Below are 25,112 nucleotides of genomic sequence, written 5' to 3' on the forward strand. Positions count from 1 at the left end.
AAGTCGAGCCAAAAAACGTGCCCGGGGTCACAAACATAAAGCTCCGACATAAAGCCCAGAATGTCAGGAAGACGTTTTCCAGACTCATAATCCTGACGTGAATGGAGCTCTGCTAATGGAGAATGTCACTTCTTCAATTGCATAATGAAGAACACATGCTGCTGCTGCTGCTGCACGTTCAAGAACATTTGCACTGCCGAACAAGCAACACATCTTTTTTGTTGCCCACAGCCGCTCAGCTACCTCTCTGTCTGCATCACTCCTTCTGTTTTGGTTTGACCCCAAATGCTTTTAGTCTGATTATTTATCACATTAATGCTTCCAGAGGAAGTGAAGTCGAAGCAGATCCAGCTCCAGAGGGCTTAAAGCTTTAGTCACATGCCCCGTACGGGTAGAGGTTTTTGGGTTGTCCAGGCCAATAGAGGGTCATAGACAAGGGGAGTATAGGTGTGTCTAGAAGCTCTCTTGGGGCCAACTAAGGGGACGTCATGCTAAATGGAACGTACCATTGTCATGCGTGTGGAAAGTGTATCGTGGGTGTGCGTACTGGTTTCTCACTGACTGCACGCAAATGCTGCAAACACTTATTTATAATCCAGAAGTTTCTATAGCATGTCCACACAAACTACATTCACTTGTCTGATTTCCTGATTTCTAAGGCTGAATCTGAATTCATTTCCTACCCCACTGGCTCCTCATTGCTCCAATTGTAAATGGATTCAAAGCTGTAGTGGTGTATAAAATTGTTTTCTTAAGGAGGAGCAGAAGCGACTTAGGGCTAGCTATCCCTCTGCCGGTGGGCTGATCTGTTACGCGTTTGTGGCTCGGGGAAGAAACGCAATTCTTCACGTGGGTGTGCTCTGAAGTTTGCATTTAAATGTCATGAAAAGGACTTTTGGAAGCTAATGTATTTGACCCGCATCTATTGCACTCGTCATCAAGCGGTAGGCATAATTTTTCCATAACTCTTCGCTTGTAGGGGTAAATGTAGAGGTAGGGAGAAGCCGTAGGGGTAGAGAATGAACTGGGATATTGAGTGAATCTGAGGGCTGCACTTGCCTCACTGATGCTGAAGTGGTTTCTGTGGTTTTCTTAGTGCTTGTGCTTTCCACACTTTTTTTTTTTTTTGGTCAGGTTTTTATGTTCACTTTTTGCCTATGTCAGGGTACGACAATACCGAGGGCAAAACTTAAACAATGCGGTAGCAACCTGTCCTGGGGGAGCGTGATTTATGGATTTATGGCGCCAGGCCTGAGCCAGGATGTCAGCTGCTTTTATAGGACCGACGGCGTGCTTACCAGAGGCGACGACGGTGCTGGCCCACAGCGTGTTCTCGATGCTCAAACTTTCGTTGACTGGCGGGTCTCCGTCTTCCTAAAAACAGGGATGAAGAACATGAAGGTAAAACTTAAGAGAAAAAAAGTTGTTTTTACACCAAAATGTCTCTGATGAATGAAATTCCTTTAAAGTTCTAGGAGAACTTTTTACATATCAGTTTAACTCTATGCTGAAGTGTAAATAATAACTCCTGTTTACGTTTGTTTCACTTCTGCTAATTTATTGGGTAAATGTCTGTGGAGTCCACGATGAAGATCCTACTCCAACTTCACACCAAAAACGTCACAAAAGTGTTGCAGCAGCAGCACGTTGTTTACTGCAGACTGTTAAAGTACAAACAGGACCGAATAACAGTAACATGATCAAGTTTCATCTGTCCGTTCCTTAAGGCATTCTGCAGGATGATGAACTGCAACAAAATGATCAATCGATCTAGAAATGATGGTAACAAATGCATGTTGCATTATTCTATCATTTATTGTGTGGGCAGGTACAAAAAAAATAAAAATAAAATACAATTGTTTGTCAGAAAACATGTTCTGCTAACAAAAGAGCCAGCACCTCACAAGTAACATTTCCAGACTTCTTGGTTTTTCTCTTATCAGACACGAGTGTGGCACCAGTGTCTGATAAGAGAAAAACTAAACGAAGAACTTTATCGCACTAGTAACGTTTCCACATTTTTAATACTAACAAACATCATTTATTCTAGGAGAAAAAGATGTTCTCCTGTCAATTTTTTAAATCCACCAAAAAACACAATTTTCAGAGCTCCACCCCTTAATATTTAGTATAATTGAAAAGCCCCAAAATGTCCTCTGTAGATCCCAAAGGATCTACAAACTATTCAGTAGTTTGCAACGGTTGGGAGAATTTTTAGGTTTAGAAGAGTCATCTACAAATGATTGGATTTTTTTTCTGGTAAATAGCGACACAATATTAGATGATGAAAAAAATCCTTTTTATTCCCCCCACAAAACTAGTCAAGGCTCAATATCTTACTTTTGATTTATTGAAGAAGAAAAAAAAGCTGTCTCTCTTTACTTGAAAATCAAAGCCTAAATTTGGTGAATGACATAGAAATAGAAACCCCAAAAGCAGACTAACAAACATTTGGAAAAGTTTTGACTTCTAGGTTTGAAAGTAGATTTAAACAAAAGTATTTTTACAACTGGGTTCATATTGATATATTTCTATCCGTCTATCACTCAGCCTGTACATTTGTTTGATATAGGAACTCAGCTCTCATGTCATGACTCTTTGAACTTGCGTTTGTTTCTTCTGTTTTTGGTTGGGACTTTATAAAGAAGTCCAAACAGGCTTCCATCACACCTTTTTTGGTTGAAATTGTATTTATTATACATACATTTGAAGTTTCTTTACTTATAAACTACATGAGTTACTGCATATTAAATTCTCTCCAAGTCCCACCCAAATCTCCTACTCTCTGTTCTAGATTCCGTGACATTGAACAGCTGGAGAGACGATTAGTCCTGTCTGGACTTTCATGTTTAAACCAAGAGTTGGTGTTGATGTCGACTATTCTGCCATGTTCTCATCCGACCATCAAGCAGAAGCACCAATGACCTTTGTTCTCCAGACATTTTCCTAGCAGAAGTCTGTCTGACGACAAACATTAGCCAAGTGCTCCGTTTCTAATCCCAAAAGGAGCTGCTGTGTGTCTAAGAGGTGATCAGAAAGCTTCTGGAAGCTCACCCTGGTGAAGGTTCCAATGAAGTTATGGATATCAATGTTGGGTTCTTCAGCGTACACGAAAGACCGGATCTGGAGGAGGTCCTGTGGGACGGCAGAGTCGCTGTGAAAACAGTGACTTCATCAAAGTTTCAATAACAGTTTTAAAGACCCACTCCAATAAAAATGGGGTTGTAGGTGTTTTTAACATGTTCTTTAGGCCTTTTTTTCCTCGTGACTTTGACCTTTTCTTTAGTCAAATTTTTGTGAATCTGGAGCAAAAATGTTTTAGAGAAAAAACAAACAAACATTTATGACGTAGTAAATATGCTGGGCGGGCCTAAAGCTCCAAGGAGGAGGGGAAGGGGGGCCGGGCTGCTCCACACCAACGGCCCTGTCTACAGTTTCTAATGAACTACTGTCGCTTTGCAGAAAGTATGTCCTAGAAAATGACACAGTTTGGTTTTTTTAGTCTAAAAACAGCATAATCATGATTGAAATGTCACTGGGAACGCTGAAAATAGATGACTAGATGATGAGAGTGGGTCTTTAAGGTGCCATGTGAATAAATGTGATTTGTTTTGAACATAAAAATTAGCTGCAGCTTCTGTTGCAGCCACGTAAAGGCAGGGAAGTTCAACATTGAAAGACTGAGAGCAGACTTTATGCTGACATTTCTCCAAATCAGAACGTAAAATCAGCTTGGTTTAGAGCCAGTGCACTCTGGAGACCCCGCTGAAGTAAAAGCCCCAGGAGTCCCGTCAGCCTTTTGGTTACGACCGCCATGGAAGCCAAAGCGCGCTCGAGGGAAGTGACCGTTTAGTCTCGTTAAGACAGACCTGCTTCTCTCTGCACAATTACATCTGCGCTCATCACTTCACAGTTATCAGGGTTTCCAGAACAATCCTGGAGCCTTTGTGGCGGTGGCGTCGGGACTCACCCCGGCGGTCGGCAGCCTCTGGGTGCAGGCCACAGGGAGGCGCAGTTTCCAGTCAGTCTCTCCGTCCAGCTGGTCAGTGCGTAGGAAACAGGAGCCTGATGGAGAAAACATGATGGAGAAGCGTTTGCCTCTAGAGGGCAACAGCAGACAGGTTTTAGCCCCCACCCCCAAAGCACACATTTCTAGGCTTGCATTTCAAACTAAAACATCCACTAATAAAAAAAAACAAAACAAAAAAAAAAACACTGAAGCACAAAAACCATATAAAGTAGTTTTGTTTGTTTGAAGTTCTGGAAGTTAAGCTTAGCTGCACATGTCCTCCCCCACCCCCCAGCCCAGAACTCCCAATCATGGCTTAGCCCCTTCATAATTGACCTAATGGCCCCCACATGGAAGAGAGATAACCAGGCACTATTTCCAGTAAAACAAGGTTGTGTTTTTTCTTCTCCTTCCCCCAACAGGAAGATGCAACAACAACAAGCACAGAGCTTTTCTTCCAGGCTGCAGCCCAGGAGCAGCCGGGGGGGGTAGCGGCGAGGGTTTCTGCTCAGACGTGTGTTATCAGAGTCCACGCTCATTCTGATCCTGATTTGATTATTCAGATGGGCGCCCAGGCCTCCTCCGCTCCCACGTTTCTCCGTTCCATCTTCCTTCCCATTATCTTCTCATTTGACAAACAAAATTAGTCGAATCGAGAAAATAAAACAACAAGAGTTTAGACCTTAATACAAAGGAGCCGCGTCACCATCGTTTCCCTAATGACCCGGTTTACAATTTATACACTGTGGGGCTTCCTGTCCCCGGCCGCGGGGGTTAATCCCTGCCCCTCCCCAGCCGGCCAGAGAGCCAGGCAGCAGTGGATGCCTGAACCCGCGACCAGCAGATGTTTACCATTTCTTTCAGAGGTCCTTAGGAAGATCATGTCAGCAGGAACACGCTGGTTCTACAGAGGAAGGACAGACAGAGCAACATGACTTCAGCGAGGATTGGTGATAAAACTCCATTTCAACGCCAAAAAAAAGAAGCTTTTTAAAACTTAAGCAGCTTCCTCTGAAGAAATAAAAACACACGACAAAAAAATAAATAAATAAAAAACAAAGCTTGTTTTTAAGAACTGCATGAGCCAGCTGCCGGACCACAGTCCCTCTGGAGCGCCACATCGCCATCGGAACAAGTTGTTTACATGCCCCACGATCAGATCAACAATCGGCATATCCCACCTTTCTCGATCGGAAAGAAATTTTGATCTGAATAAGTCTGATCGGGGCGGAGTATTCCAAACGGCGTGTTTACATGACGCATTTTCATTCTGATCAGGCGTTCATTGCCGTTACTTTTGTCCATGTAAACGCAGCTTTTGTTTTCCTCGCCCTGAGCTGGAATCTGGATCTAAACTGTACGGCTGGGGTAACTCCACAACAACGGCCCCGCCCACAACTCAGAGGTGAACTTCTGATGAACTCCTACTGCTCTGCAGAAACTATGTCCCAGCAAACAACAGTCTTTCTTTTCTTTTCTTTTTTTGGGGTTAAAAATGGCAAAAGATGAATGGAGTGGAACTTTAAACTGAATTTTTCACAGTGTCTGCAAAAACAAAATAAAATTGGCTTTGGTTCAAAATCTCATTAAAGCCGTTTTAGGTTCACATCTGCCGTGTGCGGATTGGGTTTGACAGGCCGATGCCCGGCATTGATCTCCCCCCCCCCAGATTACAAAATCTTTACTAACTCCCTCCACCGCCGTCAGCCGTGGAGCACAGATGATTAACAAGGTTACTTTCCTGTCACATAAACGGGGTCAGGAGGCAAAAACTACTCACAGATGTTCATTAAACAATCTTTAACCAACCTTTTCCACAATTATTAGATCTCCCACTTGAATGCCGCTGCTTTTAACCTTCACAGTGCCTGAAACAAAAACAGAAAGGTTAATAAAGTGTTGAGGCGTTTTTGATTATAACATTTTTCTTAAGACATCTACAATAGGAATTCATTTTGAGAGGACTTTTGCTTCCCCTCAGTGCATTTTGGGAAAGTCTCCCCCGTTCTGATGTGAAGGAATGCTGGGGGAGTTCAGCCTTTTCTCTCATTCCACTCGGAATGAACGGGCAAAATTGTTTGGGGGAGATCGCTGACCCCTGAACTGGGCTGCGACCTCTTGGCTTTGCATATGTAAGACATTAAAGCGCATTAATATTGTTATGCATTCGGGCTTCACGGGGCCGCAGATGAATGCTCTGCTTTATGCGAGGACGTTTGGCTCTTTCATTTCACTGAGAACCACCAGATTCCTGAAAGCTGACAAAAACATGCAAATGTTTCTCCGGTTGCTTCCTAAACATTTACAAGAACTACTTTTCTTTCCCATGTCGAGACGAACACCGCAGAGTTGCGATTAAGCCACAAAATACGCATGGGGTCACTGTCACGGAGGCAACCGGTCGTTGTGTTTATGAGCAAAGCAAGCTGCCACATCAAAGCAGCGACGTGATGGAAACCACAAGAGGTCCTCTGCTTTTTATTGCTGGTAGCACTTTATACCGAGGCCTCTTATGTACACTTTTACATCTCTGCTTCAAATTACCCACCATTTCCCCCCCAGCCCCAATAAGTCCTAACAGGAACCGCTGCCTGCAGTCAGGCGGTGAGGGAGAAGGAGGAACGCGGACGATGGGATCTCACCTCTTGTTGAGAGCTTGCTGTAAATCTGAGAGTTGACTTCTTTGTCTCGAAGGTAGCACCTTATCTCTTCGATAGCCTCCCTCGCGATGGTTATGAACAGAACGAGACCCTGGAGGGAAAAAGCGATGACATTCAGACAACAAGAAAACAACTTCTAACCTTTAAATTATACACTCAACATTGGCGCCGGACCAATATCTGCCATCTGTTCTAGAAAATGTATGTACCAATATTTTTAACGTCCAAGATTGCTCATTCAAGATCTTTATAATATAGTAAGTTGAAAAAAAAAAAACACTTCGCACAATGTCATCATTACTACAGTAATGTAGGTTTTTAAGTCTATAAACTAAACAAAGCATGTGCGCTACTGTCAGATGCATTTCTCGTAAATGAAATAGGTTATTGAAATAGGTTCTTAAAAAATAGCTATTTAGTTTTAAACATTGTCGATTTGAATGAAAAAGATGTAATGAATATGGAAGTAACAGTCTTACAAAAACCTGGTGATCAATGACGTGACGTCATGCGACTGTCTGCTACCAGACCAGGATGCGTCCGTAAAATCTAAAGTTTTTTCTCTACTAAATTTCTACAAAAAAATGGCAAAAAAGTCAAGCATTGAATCAAACATGTTTACAAACGTTGCATCTTTAGTGGAAACGCCAAAAAACCTACACTACAGATGAACATTTTGCAGATGCGTTCTGGAACGCTTGTTCTGCTTATCTAGAGTCACATGACGTCACATCACTGATCAGCAGATTTTTAGAATATTTTAACCCACAAAATCTTTGTCATTTGTTTTCAAATTGTAGAATATATTAATAACATCAATGGGTTTTCAAAACTTATTTCAGTCAACTGAAATTCTTTCTCTTCTGTTTTGTTTTTTATCTAAAAACAACATTTGAGACTTTGAAAATAAGAACTTTCATCGACACGTAACTTTGAAGATGTGTGTACTTCCGGTGATAGTGGTGCATATGTTTAGTCTACTTTACTGTAGTTTATATACTTAAAATCTAACATTATTCTGCAATATAGCAAAAAAACACTTCCAGCAATGTAATTGTTAGTCTAAAATTGCAGTTTTCTGCTATTTTAGACTAACAATTACATTGCATGAAGTGTATTTTTATTATATTCTATTTTATTTGTATAGATTGCGAATCAGCATCTCACAAATATTTGTACTCACATTTTCAGGAACAGTTGACAGATTTTTGGATACTCGTTACAACCCATTTACATACATATTGTATTAATATTCACACGTCCAGGGAAAAGATGCACGTATGAAAACCATTCCATAATATTATATTAAATCATAAGAGTTGTGGTTTGATCTGTGAATCTGTGATTTCTGAATCAAATGGCCAGAATCCCCAGCCCTGCTGGACAAACAATGGGTGGAAACTAAGACGACTAATGATTAACAGAATGTGGAATGCAGCGTACCAGAGGGACCCAGTAGGTGTAGAGGGCACCTAAACGCAACTCCTCCACAAACTGGGAGCAAGCCAAAAGAAGGAAGTACAGGTTGAAGAAGTACTTGAACTGGTTGAAGAGCACCTGAGGAGACAGAATACCCACAATGCAATGAAATGCCGGCTTTCTTGCAACCTCTTTGGTTCAGAACTGCGACCAAGTGAAGCTGCTAAAGCCCCCAACCAAAGTTTTTTTTTCCCCTCCAGGGACCAAACTCAATTCAGAAAAGTAACCAAGGGGCCACAAATGAGGCAGAAAAACTACAACGAGTTAAATAATGTTGCACAGATTCCTTTTCAAGTGTATTTTTAACATCAGAATCCATTCATCCATCTTTAGAACGCACCACACCACAGCGCCTTTGCTCAAACTATTGCCAGCCGGTGAAGACATGAAAACTCGGCTACACCGAAAAATGAGGATCTTTGTTCACTTGCAAGTGAACCTTGGTGTGATTCACTAAAAATCAAATTACTGATTCAGCATAGAATTGGCACAATATTCTTTTTGGGTAATTTATTGGAATTTAATAATATGATTTTTGTGTACTAATCAGAGCTTAATGTCTTTATGTTTGTTTTCTTATAAAAAGCTGTTGCTTCAAACAACCCCCTTTAAAAACCAAAGTACAGCGTTATCACGCTATGTCACGCTTAGGCCATGCAGTGTCGCAGATTTTCTTTTTTACAGCATATTGTGTTCTGCATCCTGATTGGCTGTAGACCGTTGTCAATCAATTTCTTTTCTGCCATTTCTCCAGTGCAGAATGTGCTTAGCCAGCAAATATGATCTTTATTTTCATTCCACAATAATGGACGTACTTTTCATGAAGGTTTGAACTTATGAGAGTTGAAAAAAGAAAGAAAAGTGTGAAAATATTCATGTCTGTCTGAGAAAAGTGTATAAGATGTGTAGTGAGGGGATTTACCGCCATAAAACATCTAGAATTATTGTAAAAAACAAATATGACTACTTCACAAATTTCATCTATCAGGTTATTTTTAGAAAGTAATGAGGTCCCACAATAAACAAGGATCAGTGTATCTTATTTTTGTGAAAAAACAAATTCTTTTTTACCATTTTATGTTCTTTTGCTCTTTGGAGAAATTGAGCAATTTAGTGTTTTTAAATATAAAAATGTTATTCAAATGTTCTATGTTATCATATTTTTTTTCATATACTCATTCATTCATCTTCTAAACCCGTTTTGTTCCTTTCGGGGTCGCGGGGCTGCTGGAGCCTATCTCAGCAACTTGTGGTCAAAGGCAGGGAACAGTCGATTGCACAGACTGGCCACAATCACACACCCATACACACTCATATTCAAACCTATGGATAATTTAGAGTCACCAATTAACCTATGAAGCATGTTATTGGTATTGAAAGAATTGATCTCGTATTCTGAAGGATGAAATTGGTGTTGTGTGTGAGGCGCCCCCATGGTACAATACAATTGTTACAATTGTACAATTGTTGGCGGATCGATCCCCGCTCTCCCCAGCCAGCTGTCGCCCCCCGAGCCCGGCTAGTCTGCAGCTCACCGCTCCCCCCAGGGCATGGGTCAAATGCGGAGAAAGAATTTCCCCATTGTGGGATAAATAAAGTAAATTCTATTTTTATTATTTTTATTTTATTATATCTTTGTTTGTCTCTACTAGTGTGAATAAGCTAGCCACCAGTCCATCATCTTTGTAGCTTTGTGTGTGAACTTGTCTTAACGTCACAAACCACACATCCTTTTTTAACTGATGAAGAATAAATGCAGTAACTAAAATAAATATGGTAACCTATCCAAGTAAAAACCGAGACATTAAAAGCTATAGTCTAGTAGGAGTATTTTTTGTTGCATTAAAATTAAAAAAAAAAAAAAAAACTATTTCACCCATAAGAACTCGTGGTGGCATCAGTGTAACAGAAAAATCTCAGAAATGGATTCAGTGGTCCGCTTGGTTTGTGGTCAAATACACAGAATGTTATTTTGAAGAAAAAATGGCTCTGGGTTCTTATGGATTAAACTAAATAATAGCTCTACTTTTAGTTTTAGGATGTGCATTATAAACAATGAAGATAATTATTTTGTTATTTCCGTTTCTAAGGACTGTATACCATGAACAGACAGGCACGGTTCTGGGCAACTCTGTGTTGCAGTTAAAATAAAAGAATGATATACTTTCAAGTCATGTCTTTCAAATGTTTGCGTGATAAAAAGGTATTTTTGTCACAAATCTATTAAAAATAGCTCAAATATGGCAGGTGGGTTGAAACGATGTTCAGATGTCTTTGTTAAAAAAAAGACATTTTTCGGAGCTGTCCCCTGTTGTTTTTAAAGAAACTGCAATAAAAATCATGAAACTGGCTGAGAGAAATGATTCACAGTCAAACACTGAGAACACGTCATTTGATTTCATCTGATTTATTATATTAGACCTCCAAACTCAGGAAAACATCTTGAGGATTCTCAGGACTCTGAGATCATTAAGTGGAACTTTACTGCACTTTTATGCATTTGTATGTTAAAAATGAGGAGTTATTCTCCAAAATGTTTCCTCAATCTATAGGTTCTATAGGTATATGGTAAGGGGTCAGCGTATTGGAAAACAATGCAAAGGGAGCTGGATTATAGTTTCCACTCAGATTTAACACACACACAACAGCTTTGCTGGGTTTCATTACCACCGCTGTGCTACATTACTACAAGCAGAAAAACCTCTCTCTTCACGTGACGCTGTCATTTCCAGAACTAGACTGGGGACCAGCAGCACAAACTCAGAAATAGGCCTGCACGATTTACCACAAGTTTATCGTTATCGCAATATCCAGCTCTGCAATATGCATATTGCAAAAGACGGCGAAAATTGCAAAAAATCCTAAACGTTAAATGTGTTAAAACAATCTTATGGCAGCTTGAAGCATTTAACCAATCAAATAAATCCCTTTATGCATTTGACCAATCGGATGGGGGCCTATTATGTTAGATGTTTGTCACCCATGTCGATGAGGGTCATTTGGAGTATAATCTTTAAACTGTTGCAATGAAATGGGAATGATGTTTTTGGTTGTTTATATACCGCAAATTATATCGTTATCGCAATATTAAACTTTCTAGAATCGCATATCGCGAGTTTTCCTCATATCGTGCAGCCCTACTCAGAAACATAAAGAAAAAGAAAAAAACTCCTTGACAGGAAATTAAGTGAAATAAAAAGCATCTCCATTTGCAATGCAAACAAGTCTTTGCTCTGCGTCTTCTGCTTCCCAAACAAATCTGAACTACTTTTAATGTCCGTCTGCGAACATGGAAAAAAAAAAATCTTAAGACAACTGCATGCCTGCAAAACAAATGCATATGGAAATAAGGCAGGGATGATGCGTTCATCAGAACGGAGGGTTGAGAGAATGAGTCTCAGGTTGGGTGTGCAGGTCCAGCCGCTTGTAGAAGACAAAAGTTTTGTAGGAAAGTGCAGCTATGAGGAAAATTATCAGATTAGTTTGTATTTATTGTATAAACAACAATCAGAAACGTTTTTTTGGTTTTCCTTTCAAAACATGCTCTCCTCTCCCATTATGCAAGCAAATATCCTTAATTAACACATTAATAAACACATTAATGAAGATACAAACAAGAAAACGTTAAACTCTGGGGGATTTTAGTTGAAATTTCTCAGCATTGGTGTATTTATTTTTCCATATATCCAAATTGCACTGAAACATTAGGAATGCTTGTTGTTTGTCTTCACAGCATAAAATGTCAGAGATGAAGCCATGACAAGCTTCTGACAGGAATCCAAATTTATGAACTATATTCCCCTGAAAATGTGTCTAAACAGTGGGTGGAGAAAAGAGTGATGGGCAGGTGGGTGGAGGTTCTGGAGGGGTTAAACGGAGGTGACTTTTGCCTGACTCTTACCCCAGGAAGGAAGGTGAAGAAGTTGTACTTCTGGTTGTTGATGACGTTCTTCGGGTACCTCTGCTCCCTCTTCTCTGGGTGGCCCAGCCACACAGTGCGGGGCCGGAAGTCTCCGCCTCCGCAGCATCTCGACCACGGACAGCACCTGAAACCAAGATGCAGGGGGAATGTTGGGATGAGACACGTTGTGGTTTTGGTTTCAGGGGAAACCGCTCAGTGAAAGAGAAGCCTTAAAAAAAAAAAAGTAAACCCCGAGCTGTGTCTCAAAAAAACTAGAGCACTAATAAAAGTGTCATATTCCCCTGCTCCCGCTCCAGCCCTCCCATTTCCCTTATTTGGCCCATAGCTGAACCCCATTGATCCAAATTAATTAATTGACAACAGGCTGAGAGACAGAACTGATGGCCAATCAGATCTCTGCTTGATGCGTTCAATGAACTCCAGAACTTTTAACGCGGCCCAACAGCCAAGTTAAACTCAGTCCGCGACAATATGTTTAAAACTAAATATACAAATGAATGTGTACATTTGATGTAATTTCAACATTTTTAAAGTACAATAAGTCTGTGGATCCTTTTTAATAACACTGTTATGCTGTTGCTGATAAATGATGAGTATTTCTCGTGGTAGTTTTGTTGATGGTCTAGTCTGGTTGATAGGTGGTGAGTTTCTGCTTCATGCAGGCGTTGAGACTTTAAACGTGATCTTAGGTCTGAATGTTCTGTAGATGTGAGACAGACTGCTCACATGCAGACAGGGAGCCAAACACACACTCACGCTGCAGTGAGTGACGGGCAGTGGGTTTTACGTTATTACAATCCCTGCGCGATTCACCTGCTGCCCCCACAACCCCTCACCCCCACCCTCCGCTTTCTTCTTCACACATCCCGTCCCGGCAACTGCGCGCTCTTTCTCAGAGACGGGAGCGCGCAGTTTAGGCACGCAATTCACAGGTTTTCGGGTGGTACAAACTCTGTGAAATAATAGACAATTGTAAACTTATAGTGCTAGCGCAGTTTTTCTCTCCAAAGTATAATTAAAAAAAGTATAATTAAAGATTTGTCTGCGAGCCACATGTGACAATCAAAAGAGCCATATATGGCTCGCGAGCCATAGGTTCCCGACCCCTGGTCTAGTGGGTCTAGATGACAAGATAACATGCCTTGGAGGCATGTACCTCAAGGCATGTTATCTTGTGGGAGTGGGGTCATGTGGACCCCACATGATAGCACAAGGGATAAGTGTTTATTAAGATCCTTTACTCGCAGCATACCTGTAGAAAGAAATGTGCATGAACATTTTTACTTGACGGCCTCAACCCAGTGGTCTAAGACACGTGTCAGAGTAACGTCCCGCGTCGGCCCTACCTTGTAATTATATCCGGCTCGCAAGATCATTTCATATTATTTTATTACTGGCCTGGTGAAATAACTACAGATCCCATAATGCAGCGCTTCAGCAGCACTGGTAAACACTAGTCCTCAAGATGCCAAAGAGAGAAAATTCATTCTAGAAACAGAGCCTTTTAAAAACCGAGTAGAGGCAGAATAAATGTTTACCGACTTTCTGGGAAACCCGTTTGTGGAGCGAATGTGGCTGCGATGAAAGAATAGAATCCAAGACGGCGCTAAGAGACAAACGTCAAATACGGACTTTGCTGAGAAGCTGAGCACAAGGAGTTTGAGCAGCGCTTTGGTCATTTTGAAGAACAAAAGAGGAATTTTGAAGTTGCTTCGTAACCCGTTTGCCGTCGATGTGGAAACTGCACCTGTGCAGATTCAAATGGAGCAGATTGAGCTGCATTGCTTTGGCACACTGAAGGTGAAGTACGACACTGCAGGACCTCAACAGTTTACCCTCTCCGTTCCTGCAGAAATGCCCCAGCTCTGTCTCCAAACCTGTGCATTTTTAATCCTGTTGTGAATTTTTATATTTTATGGAGAGAAAATAGAAGTTATTTAAGGTTTAAGTTGACGTATTCCTGATTCATATTGTCAGTCTATTTTTATTCAAATTTATGTTTAAAAAAAGTTTTGTTTTAGTTTTAGTGTGTTCCATTAAAGTTTATCCTGTTCGACGTTTTAGGCCTTTAGCATGTTTTAGATGTTGGCCCCCTGAGAGACCCCTGATCTAAGACCTTGATATTTCATACGGCCACCTGAATGGCCCAGTTCTCAGCTCCAGTCAACTCCATATTATTATATATCCAAACCCTAAGGGCAGTTATGACTAAGCCATACGTGGTCAAATTAAAAGTCTACAATTTCCTTGAAGGTTTGGGGCACTTCATGGCCTCGTCCTCTTCCCAGATTTTCAGAGATTCTGATTTGATTTCCCTGCAGAATTCGCTTCAAAAACTGGCCTGATCTTACCCAGATGTAGAGAATCTATTGAAGAAAAAGCTGAGAGACACCAGGTGGAGCTGAAGTCGCTATAGATTATTCGGTGGTTCAATACTATCGTTAAAGAATTTTTTGGTTCAATTATTTAAAGAGAACTGTCAAAAATATAAATCCCTAAAACATAAAAGTTTCCCCTTTTGTCCCGGATTGCGAAAATCCATCCATGAATCATGTCTTCCTTCATTCGTGAGGTTATTTGGATTTTTTTTAGATATATCTTTGCGATTTTGTGTTTTTAAAGCTTCAAACTTGCAGGGGGAAAAAAAAACTAGCACTGACCTAAAAGTTAATGTCTTAAGAATTTGAAGAGGTTTTCTTGCTGAAAATAATGATTAGCCTCACCTCGAGGAAGGTGGTCACACCCCTTTGCTCTATCAAAACAAAACCGCTCTATTTCATCAATCGGAACCTTGGTTACCAGTTTTAATAAGTGAACCACTTTTACCCGCCGCTCAGTCCTCCAGCAATATTGATAATGCAAAAGCTCTTTCTGAGATTTTAGCCTCAGAAAGAGGCCGGAGAGTACAATGTCAATAAAAACATTTCTTGACCCACATATCCATCAGAGAGGGCGCGTGCATTTCTAAACAAAAGCAGATTTAAACAGAACAGGAAACATGTAGGATGGGCCTGCTCTTAAACACCATTAAAGAATGAGCAGAGAACTTGGTACATTGACCGGCATGTGCAACCATACATCTTTAGACAAGCTTGCCTGGACACTTGGTTAGAACATCACCTGAAATACTAACAGAACTGGGGGTTTTCTCTTACGAGTGGATACGGCGAAAAATGGGCAAACCGGGGCATGTACGTGGCCCGCACAAAATATAGTCATAGGCCACATTCAAAGTCATCCCCTACCCCTCTGGCTCCACCCTATTGTAGGGGCATTTGTAGCTTTAGCGTTGTCCAAAATGGAGTCAAAGCAACTAAGGGCTGAGTATCCCTCTGCCAGTAGAGCGATCTGGATCTCACTTATTGCGCCGAGGAGAAACGCATTTCTTCACGCGGATGTTCTCTAAGGCACAGAAGTTTATGTGTACTTTCCAGTTTAAAACTTACCATTTTTTAATTTCTATTTTGCTAATTTACAACCAGTTTTAGAAACGGTTCAAACGATCACGTGGATTTGTGTTTCCAGTCGTGTCCCGACGAAATAAAGGCTTATTCCCACATATTTACGTTCAGCCAAGCTGCAGATTGCAGCATTTCCCGCATGGATTTTATGTTCATCAAAGGCTAAATGTTGCTAGCGCCTGTTAGCCTCTCTTAGTCCTGGCATCTTCTGGCTCCGTTCTTCAACAGAAAAAGCACTGACCACACGGATTAAAATGAAAATGATGGACGAACAGGCGCTTCATAATAACCGTAACATTAATAAAAGCACGTTTGGAAGATCATCTGGTATATTACAGAGCTGCTAGATATCTATGCGTGTGGCACCTCAGCGGTACTCATTTCCTCTTCTGGTATTTCAAACACTACTGTGCATGTGCGAATGATTTATACCGACCGAAAGTGCTCCCCATTTGAGCGTTTATTATAATCGGAAAACGTTTTTCTGGGTCCAAGTACACGGTTGAATTCTAATCCGACCCTTGTTCTGATCAAGATATTTTGCACATGTAAGAGCGGCTTATGGTGTCGACTCGCAGCCTGGCATCACGATGGTGTCTCTCCATCGTGATGCCAGTCAGCCATCACGATGCCATCGGCACAACGCTAGCTCTCCATCTTCTTTAAAACTCAAAGATCAAACAATCCATGACGTCCCGATTATTTACCTCTTGCGGTTCACTTTTTTGCTCCATTTTTACCTTATTTGCTTTAGCGTTTCAAAATACATATGAGTTTTTTACATTTTGTTTCCTGGAATTTTGCTTTGATTTCTAAAAATGTTTTTCTTTTTTTTAATTTGTTTTGCTTTTTACTTTTCATTGTGATCTTGGTTATATTTTTCCATCGAGAGATTTGTCCTTCAGGCCAACTGTAGAACACACCTGATCCAGCAACAAGTAGGACAGGATATAGAAAAGCAGCAAGAGCTCCAGGGTGGAGCACCTCATGGGACTGTTTGCTTTAATCATTGCTACATGCATTTAAAGAGGCTTTGCAGCTAAAACACAAACCACACATTACTGCTGTCAGATAATAGATCATCTGTTAAAAATGTGTGTAACTCATCACACCAACTCGGCAAAACATATAGGCAATGGGAGCCTTCTGTAGGCTGTAGGTGAGCTCACTAAGGAAAGAAAAATGCAAATTTGAGAGTTTAACCGGTAGAATTTATCATAACACCTCTCCTGCTCATGTGTGATTGATTGATTTGTACACTTTCTCGATGCGTTTGCTGACGTTTATACATAAATCTTAAGTCTGGGTGTAAATAAATAATAATTAGGGCTGCACGATATGAGGAAAACTCGCGATATGCGATACTAGAGATTAATATTGCGATAACGATATAATTTGCGGTATAGAAACAAAGCACAATAACCAAAAACATCATTCCCATTTCATTGCAACAGTTTAAAAATTATACTCCAAATGACCCTCGTCGACATGGGTGACAAACATCTAACATAATAGGCCTCCATCCGATTGGTCAAATGCATAAAGGGATTTATTTGATTAGTTAAATGCTTCAAGCTGCCATAAGATTGTTTTAACACATTTAAGGTTTACGATTTATTGCAATTTCGCCGTCTTTTGCAATATGCACATGTACGATAAATGTGGGGTATATTGTGCAGGCCTAATAATAATACTTAAAAATGCAATATGTTCGGAAAAAATCAGGTTTAATTTTTTTTTTTCAAAGTCCCACCCTGATCGTCTTTCAATCTATTTTCAAAGTGTCTTTTAATTATGATTTTGCCGTTTTTAGCCAAAATAAATTTTTTTGTCATTTTCTAGAACAAGATTTCTGCAAAGCGGAAAAAAGTTGAATAGTTTAATAAAAATGACCTCCAAAATTTGGGCGAGGAGTAAGCCCACCCCCACTTCCCGTCATCCATCTGTTTACATGCTCTCTTACTATCTTACGGCCTGTCACACCCTCAAACCTACCATTACTAGTGCAGCAAAAATGGGGAACAATATAGGAGCTATCCAGCCGTACAGTTTAGATCCAGATTCCAGCTCAGACGAGGAAAACAAAACATAGACATACATGGATCTATTTGTCTGCTAGTGGATGAATCAGAATGGAGTGGAGCAGGGAGCTTATGGCCTGTCCACCTAATACAATCTTTTTCCAACTGCATTTTTTCCTCTGCTCCCAATTCACCACAATTTGAATGAATGAATACTTAGAAATGCAATTCAGAACTTAATTTTCTTTATATACGTCTTCCATCATGAGAAAAATGCCACAGGAACATGTTAAAAACACCAAGAACAAACAAGCTTTACGTTTGCTTCCAGTTTAAAGGACCTATATTATACAAAATCAACTTTTTGAGCTTTTAAATGTGATTTAATGTTATTTCCTCACTATAAACAACCCTAAACTAGTATTTTGACCCATTAACGCATTTGTGAGTATTCCTCTAAAAATCTGGGCTCTGAGCACCAGCCCCTCCCAACCCACGAAAACGGCTTGTCCTCACATCGTGACATCACAAAGTGAGGAACCCCCCCCTTCAGGAAGAGTCTGCACTGCCAGCCCCCCCCCAGGCTAACACACACACACACTTTCTCTGTGGAGCTAGCGTTGAGCTGTAAAAACCTTTACATGCACAATGTGCACAACCAACACAGCAAAAGTTTGGACGTTGTTTGTTTTCATGGGAGAAACACAGACTTTCTGCCGAGGCCGACTTCAGGTTGACATCATGAAATGGGCCGCACCCACAAGGAGCGAAAGGTGGAGCCTCAGAGAATTGTCTTGCTTCTGGTTATGAAAATGAACTGCAAGAATAACTCATATTTTATAAAAATCGTTCATTCGTGCAGTGTTTTTCAACTAGTGTGCCGTGGGAAATTGTCCTCATTCACTGATCTAAAAACATTTCCCATCTCCAGGAAATCAGCTCTGTGTTTATCCAAACAGGCCCTGATAAAACACAGAGTAGTTAGGAATATGAAAGATCATAAAATACTTTTTTGTTTGTGTTTATTTGATCCTATTCAAGACATTTTGATAAGAATGACGGTACCACGATGTAGCAGCAGCTAAAGCTGTTTCGGAAAAGTTCTGCCCCTTTAACTGTCTCCACCAATCATTCTTGGAGTCTTAATCACATGTAATCAGTCTGACCAATCAGAAGTGGTTAAAGTCTTCACTTCCTTGTTCAGGTTCTGCTCATAAAGTCGCTCAGTTCTAACAAAAATACCAGCTAAAGCTCGTCTTTAGCAGTTTAGCTTTCCGGTAAAAGACCGTGGAACAAGTGAACAAACAATGAAGCTCAGAGACGCTAGTCTGTCTGTGTCCGCCGATTATTTGCACTACATCTCCCATGATGCATTTGGTTAAAGTGACAGCATCTCAGCGCACAATGAGTCTCTCCTCTTAAACCTCTTGAAAAAGAAACGGATACACATAATCCAGTTTTTAAATCTTTTAAATTAACTTTTATTACATCTTTTAGAAAAAACAGCTCCAGCTTCCAGCTTTTTCTGCCATAATTATCACAAAAATGCTTGTGAGATTGCAGCGGGGCTGTAGATCAATACAGACTATGAGTTTCTCCTTTTTTTATTTTATTTTTTGGATGCTGGTGTGCCGCGGGATTTTTGTCAAGGTTAAAGTGTGCCATGGCTCAAAATATGTTGAAAAACACTGCATTAGTGTGCCAATATATGGTCATATTTATGGATATAGTTTACTCTGAAAGGCTTAAGAATAGCAGGATATAGGCCCTATAATGAATAATTGTGTTTTTCAAAAATAAAACCAAACTTGGACATTTGAAAAATGAACCACTGTTGAATTAAATGGTGATGTGAAACTAGATTACTGGACCACCGACTGTGAATTCCAGAGCTACTAAGACTGTTCTGGAGCTCCTCATCAGCAGTGGTTTGTTTTCACGGGGAGGGGGGCATTTTAGCTCTCGTCAGCTTCCCCATCATCTCCCACGAGGCCCACCCCTGAGCTGGCACGCGCCACTCTGGTTAGCTGGATTCTGAATCCTGTCCATGGCATGAGTGAATAGCAAATATTGACATGGACGACACACGTACTTGCTGCTAGTACAGCCCGGAACAAGGATGTCTGCTGGCATGTTGATGGTTTAGGCTAACCTCAGTGGCTAAATAACACATAAAAAGCTCGTCTCGGTGGATGTAATATTAAATAAAATGCGTGTCATGAAACGGTTGATTTTTGCCTCAAAAAACCTCCCCGCCGGTTAGCTAGGTCTGGAAACAATGACGCCCTGTCGACAACATTTCAGCGCCTCACTGACAACAAGAACGAAATAGAAAAAAAACATGGGGTAAAAATGGCTTCTTCTTTGCTGCGTAACGTCCTTACCCGTTTCTGTTTTTACTGTTGTGTCTCTTCGCTCGCCTCACGGGCTGTAAGGGGATGTTGTCGGTCATAGCAGCCTGGCTCTTGTTGGAGGCGCAGCTTGGAGCGGCGGCTGGGAGCGACGGAGCTCCGGTAGGGGCGGACGCTTGCAGCCGTCAGTCACCGGGTGGTTCAACGGTCAGCGGGTTAGCCGAGCCGCGACGGGCGGCCCACACACACCGGAGTAACCCCGCGGGGCACGACACTTCCGACCGCTTTACGACACTGTTTCTTATAATAAAAAAGCATCACTAGCTAAATACGTATGTTTCTTCGTCTGTAAGGTGAAAATTACGTCATATTTTACTTCCGGCGAATTTTTTTTTTTACGTTTACTTTTTAATCTTTTTTAAAATACAGTGACATTGCAAAATAAAATTAAGTAAAACGAATATATAAAGCTTTTTTTAGGTAACTCCCCTGTTTGGAAGAATTAATTACTGATAAAATATATGTTTCATTTATTTTTCTACAATAAGTTGTCAGTGTAAAAGAAATAGTGGGATTTAAGACACTTAGACCACTTTTATGGTTAGTATAGTTTTCCTCCTTTTCTTTGTGGATCAAAACTAGATGGGTTGCTCTGATTTTGCTCGCTATTTTACTGCACTGGTAATGATTAGGTTGGGGATGTGAGGGACTGTAGCTAGAAGGAGAGAGTGCAAACAGATGGGTGACAGGAAGTGGGGCGGGCTTACTCTCCATCAACGGTCCCGCCCAAAATTTTTGATAAACTTATGCCAATCTGCAGGAAATATGTCCTAGAAAACAACACTTTTTGGGTGGGGGGGGGGGGGGGGGGTAAAAATTAAATAAGCATCATTAAAAGACCACTGACATCGCTGAGTGGGACTCAAACCTTTCTGTAGTCTTGAAATAGCAGTCCCTCGTCTGGGTGGTAAACGGACAGATGTGGGGCATATTTCCAGAATCTATCAATCCATTCATCTTCAGAACCCGCTGAGCCCCTTTCAGGGTCATGTGGTCGCTGGAGCCAACGCCACTACTGTAGGGCAAAGGCAGAGTACACCCTGGACAGGTTGTCCGTCTGTTGCAGGTCTTATTTCCAGAATCTCCGAGTGTTATAGCATGTCTTGTACTTGGAAAAGGCGTAAACTGGTGATGCAGCAGTGAGCATCTCAGAAAAGTGACGCGTAGTTGTTCAGACATTTGCACCTCTAAGTAGGTGTAAAAAATGGAGGGAGAAATAGTTTTAGGAGCAATAAGGGATCAAAGGTCAACAAATGGTGCGCCGCCACTGATTGTGTATAAAATCTAATGTGCTAGGACTTAATTCACCTCAATACTAAAGAAGCACTCTTGTAAAAAGAAAGATTAACTCATTTTATTGTTGTCAAATATCATAAAATGATGTAAAAGACCTCTTGCAATGAATTGGCAATCCATCCAAATTGTACCCCAGCAGTGGCTAGGATAGGTTCCAGCGACACTATGACCCTGGAAGGAATTAAGCAGGTTTAGAAGATGGATGGATGATGGCAATGAAATGTATTCAAAGCTAAGCAAATCTTCCCCCACGTTGTACATTGTTCCATTCATTTTTAGAGGAACAGTTTAAATTATTATGCTTTCACAACTCACCATTACGTTCTCTTGTCTTCATAAAACTATCAGAGTTTGAGCAGCTATTAAACACTGTTTGTTCCTATGATGGTTGATCTATTTTCAGCATTTTAGGGTGCAGTAATGCAGAAAAGCATTGGAATGAATCTTGATGGGTTAAAACACGCTTTGAACTTGTTAGAAAATCATTGTATTTATCATATGGAGAGTACCAGCTTTTGAGAAATAACTTTATTGACAAAACGTCCATGGATTGACAGTAATGGCTGGGTTTAGTTTAGGGTTTTGATGATGTAGGTGTTTGCTGTTACCCTCCTTTGACATGTGGACATTATGGGCTTCTGAACACAGGTGGTTAAGATGAATGTAACAGAGGGAGGTGGGGGATTGCACGCTACAGTAGCAAAATGCCGACAATGATTCCATTTGCATGCCACATCTTTGACCTCAGCCTGCGAGGCTCTCTGCCGTCCTTGTCATTGTGATTGAGGCAGGCCACCTTATGAAAACAGGTTTTAGTTTTCATGACTCCATCTGCGCTCCAACTGTGCATAAAACCGGATCATTACAAAACCTGGTCATTTTTTTGGCGTCCGTGCACATATTTCTTTTCGTGTTCACCCAGGCCGTATGCATTTGTGTTTTTGTAAATGCTTGGTTTATTGTCCATGACCAAAAACCAAATCCGATCCATCATCTGGAGCGCAGAAGGAACCGACAAAGCCTTGATGGCTTATTTGACTGTTTCTAACATCCATATGTGGCCCACCTAGTTAGTCATTGAGACTGCCCTGACCTGGCTTCTGTGAACTAATATGCAAAGTGTTGTGTATCGTGTAAAAAACTTAGAGGAAGCGAGCTGGCGTACAGTTGGAACGAATCGTGGGCACAGATTGACAGCATGCTTCAGTTGCAGATGCAAATCGCTTTCGTTGCAAATGCAAAAAGGCCGCTGAAGTAATGGATCCAGATGGGAAATGACAGCAGAAAGGAAGCAACACTCAAGTCCTCTGAAGGTCAATTGATGTAAATCAGGTTTATTTTTTTTTACTTTTTCATTTCAGTTTGGCTGGTGCTGGATGAGAAATCATTGAAATTAAAGCCACAGGAGGTACTTGCCTCCACAGCCCCCTTTTCACTGGCCCTTACTGGCTGAGGAACAGCCACATGCTTCTCACTCTCCCCCTCTGCCGCTGCCAATCTGGTCAGAGCTGCATATGACAAATTCATATTAATATAACACTTTTTTAAAATGGCGGATTTTCTGTAGGTTTTATCTCCATAGCAACCATTTTATGTTTTGGTCACCTGGGGGTGACGCATAGATCTATGTAATTTTTTAGAAATAAAATCAGCATAAGTAAATTTTTGCATTTCCTTGGCAATGGTTTTTGTTAACCACACCCACATTCCTGATATATTCATATCATTTCATGTCATTTAATTCAGCCTGAGCCAGGGATTCATGTGTAGAATTCTCACAATATTCCATATTAATTTTGTGCGCAACAGGGGTTGCACACTTTCACTTTTGCTTAAAAATATAAAACTTCTAAAACCAACACCTTTCAGCTTCCTGATGATGCTTGTTGAGATAGGAGGCAATAGATTGAAAACCCTAGAACACAGGTGTCAAACTCCTGGGGGGTATTCCAGGAAGCATGTTTAAACTACCCTGACTTTAACCCTGAACTCTGGCTGAAATCCCCCTGAACTTTCTCACTCTGGGTATGTCGGTTCCAAAAGACCGGATATGAGTTAGCGTAATTACGCTCGACTTGTTAACCCTGGGTTAATGCACGTGCACAGCAGGTACAGAAAGACATTCTCAATGGATCACCGATTTACGGAGACACTTTGGAAACGCGTGGAGAAAAAAAGAGAGCGCAATACTTCAGTGAGATGCAGTCTGAGATTTAAATGACAAAGGAAGTAAATCAGCAATGGAAAGAGTTTCTGCTTGGAGAAAAATAACAGACAAAGTAAATGCACAAGTTTCTGATATTATTTCTATTTTCATTGTGACGCATAAATATATATTAATTATCACACTTAAATGAATTAATTCAATTGGTAACAACTCAATGTTTTTTTTTCACAACTCAAATTTACATATTTCTCTAATTAAATGTCATTTTACTCCAATTAAATTAAATGTTTTTCATCTTAACTAATTGTACTTCTTGAACTCTCATATGTCTTAGTTTGAGCCTGCAGATATTCTCATTTTTATAACAATAAAATGATTGAAACAAAACTGATTTACAATATGAAGCTAAATTATGTTTACCATTTCTCTGAATTTGACATTACACCACTTTGCAATATGGCTGCTAAATAATCGAATCATCCTCTGCCTCTCTCTCACTCATGGTGCAGAAAGAATTAAACATAACAAGACAAATAACTCTGCAAAACACAGTAAAACAGCTAAAAAACTAAACACATTTGGACAAAAACTCACACTTAAACCCAAATCCGTCCAGACAGGCAAAGGAAATGGTATCCCACAATTCCATGTGCTGCAGCACCAAAGTTACACCTACTCAATTAAATTAATTTTAATTAAAGTAAAATAAATGTCTGATAACTATGTGTAATTTTTAAGCTTACTTAACTAAAGAAAAGGATTTATCTTAACTGATCTTATCACCCTCTCACGGTGGAAAGAGAATTATCTGAGCTTCTTCATCCACTAAATCAGTGTTTTTCAACCAGTGTGCCGCGGCACACTAGTGTGCCGTGGGAGATGGTCAAGTGCGCCGTGGAGAAATTGCCCTCATTCACTGATCTAAAAACATTTTCCATCTCCAGGAAATCAGCTCTTTGTTCATCCAAACAGGCCCTGATAAAACACTGAGTAGTTAGGAATATAAAAGATCTTAAAATGACTTTTTCTTTGTGTTTATTTAAATCTATTAAAGACATTTTGATAAGAATCACGGTACCGCGATTTAGCTGCAGCTATAACTGTGTAAGGAAAAGTCCCGCCCCTTTAACTGTCTCCGCCAATCATTCTTGAAGGCTTAATCACATGTCATCAGTCTGACCAATCAGAAGTGGTTAAAGTCTTCACTTCCTTGTTCTTAATTCTGCTGATAAAGTCTCTCAGTTCTAACAGAAATACCAGCTAAAGCTCGTCTCGTGGTTCATCTCTTAGAAAAAAACAGCCGCAACTTCCTGCTTTTTCTGCCACAATCATCACAAAAATCCACGTGAGATTTCGCGCGGGGGGGGGGGGGGGGGTTGATCAATACAGACCATGAATTTCTGCCTTTTTTTTTTTTTTTTTGATGCTGGTGTGCTGCGGGATTTTTGTCAGGGTTTAAGTGTGCCGTGGCTCAAAAGAGGTTGAAAAACACTGCACTAAATCATCTTCAAATGGACGCCATGCTGCTTCACCTCTCTGAAAACAAACTAACCTTCAACTAAACCTGCTCCAGACCAGGTTATGTTCAGAGCATGAGTTGCTATGGCAACTTGGCATAACCTGAAACATACCTCCATTTTTGGAACTGAAAGCTGAGGTTATCCACTTTCTTAGCCTCAAACTTAC

General features: G+C 40.6%; 1 protein-coding gene across 1 annotated transcript in view; it reads right to left on the reverse strand.

The window, feature by feature from the left end:
* atp9a (ATPase phospholipid transporting 9A) overlaps window positions 1-20,270 on the reverse strand; it is a 46,333-nt gene extending 26,063 nt beyond the window's left edge. The window contains exons 1-9 of the mRNA XM_004070998.4: window positions 19,937-20,270; window positions 12,050-12,194; window positions 8,113-8,226; window positions 6,652-6,760; window positions 5,819-5,877; window positions 4,862-4,913; window positions 3,971-4,065; window positions 3,055-3,135; window positions 1,299-1,374 (exon numbers count right to left, since the gene is read on the reverse strand). Of these exons, the coding sequence (XP_004071046.1) occupies window positions 1,299-1,374; window positions 3,055-3,135; window positions 3,971-4,065; window positions 4,862-4,913; window positions 5,819-5,877; window positions 6,652-6,760; window positions 8,113-8,226; window positions 12,050-12,194; window positions 19,937-20,004 (799 nt within the window). The 5' untranslated portion in view covers window positions 20,005-20,270. The remainder of the gene's footprint in view (window positions 1-1,298; window positions 1,375-3,054; window positions 3,136-3,970; window positions 4,066-4,861; window positions 4,914-5,818; window positions 5,878-6,651; window positions 6,761-8,112; window positions 8,227-12,049; window positions 12,195-19,936) is intronic.
* Window positions 20,271-25,112: the final 4,842 nt, after the last annotated feature.

This window comes from Oryzias latipes, chromosome 7 (genome assembly GCF_053564925.1).
Source record: "Oryzias latipes strain Hd-rR chromosome 7, Olatipes_Hd-rR_3.1".
Classification (NCBI taxonomy): Eukaryota; Metazoa; Chordata; class Actinopteri; order Beloniformes; family Adrianichthyidae; genus Oryzias; species Oryzias latipes.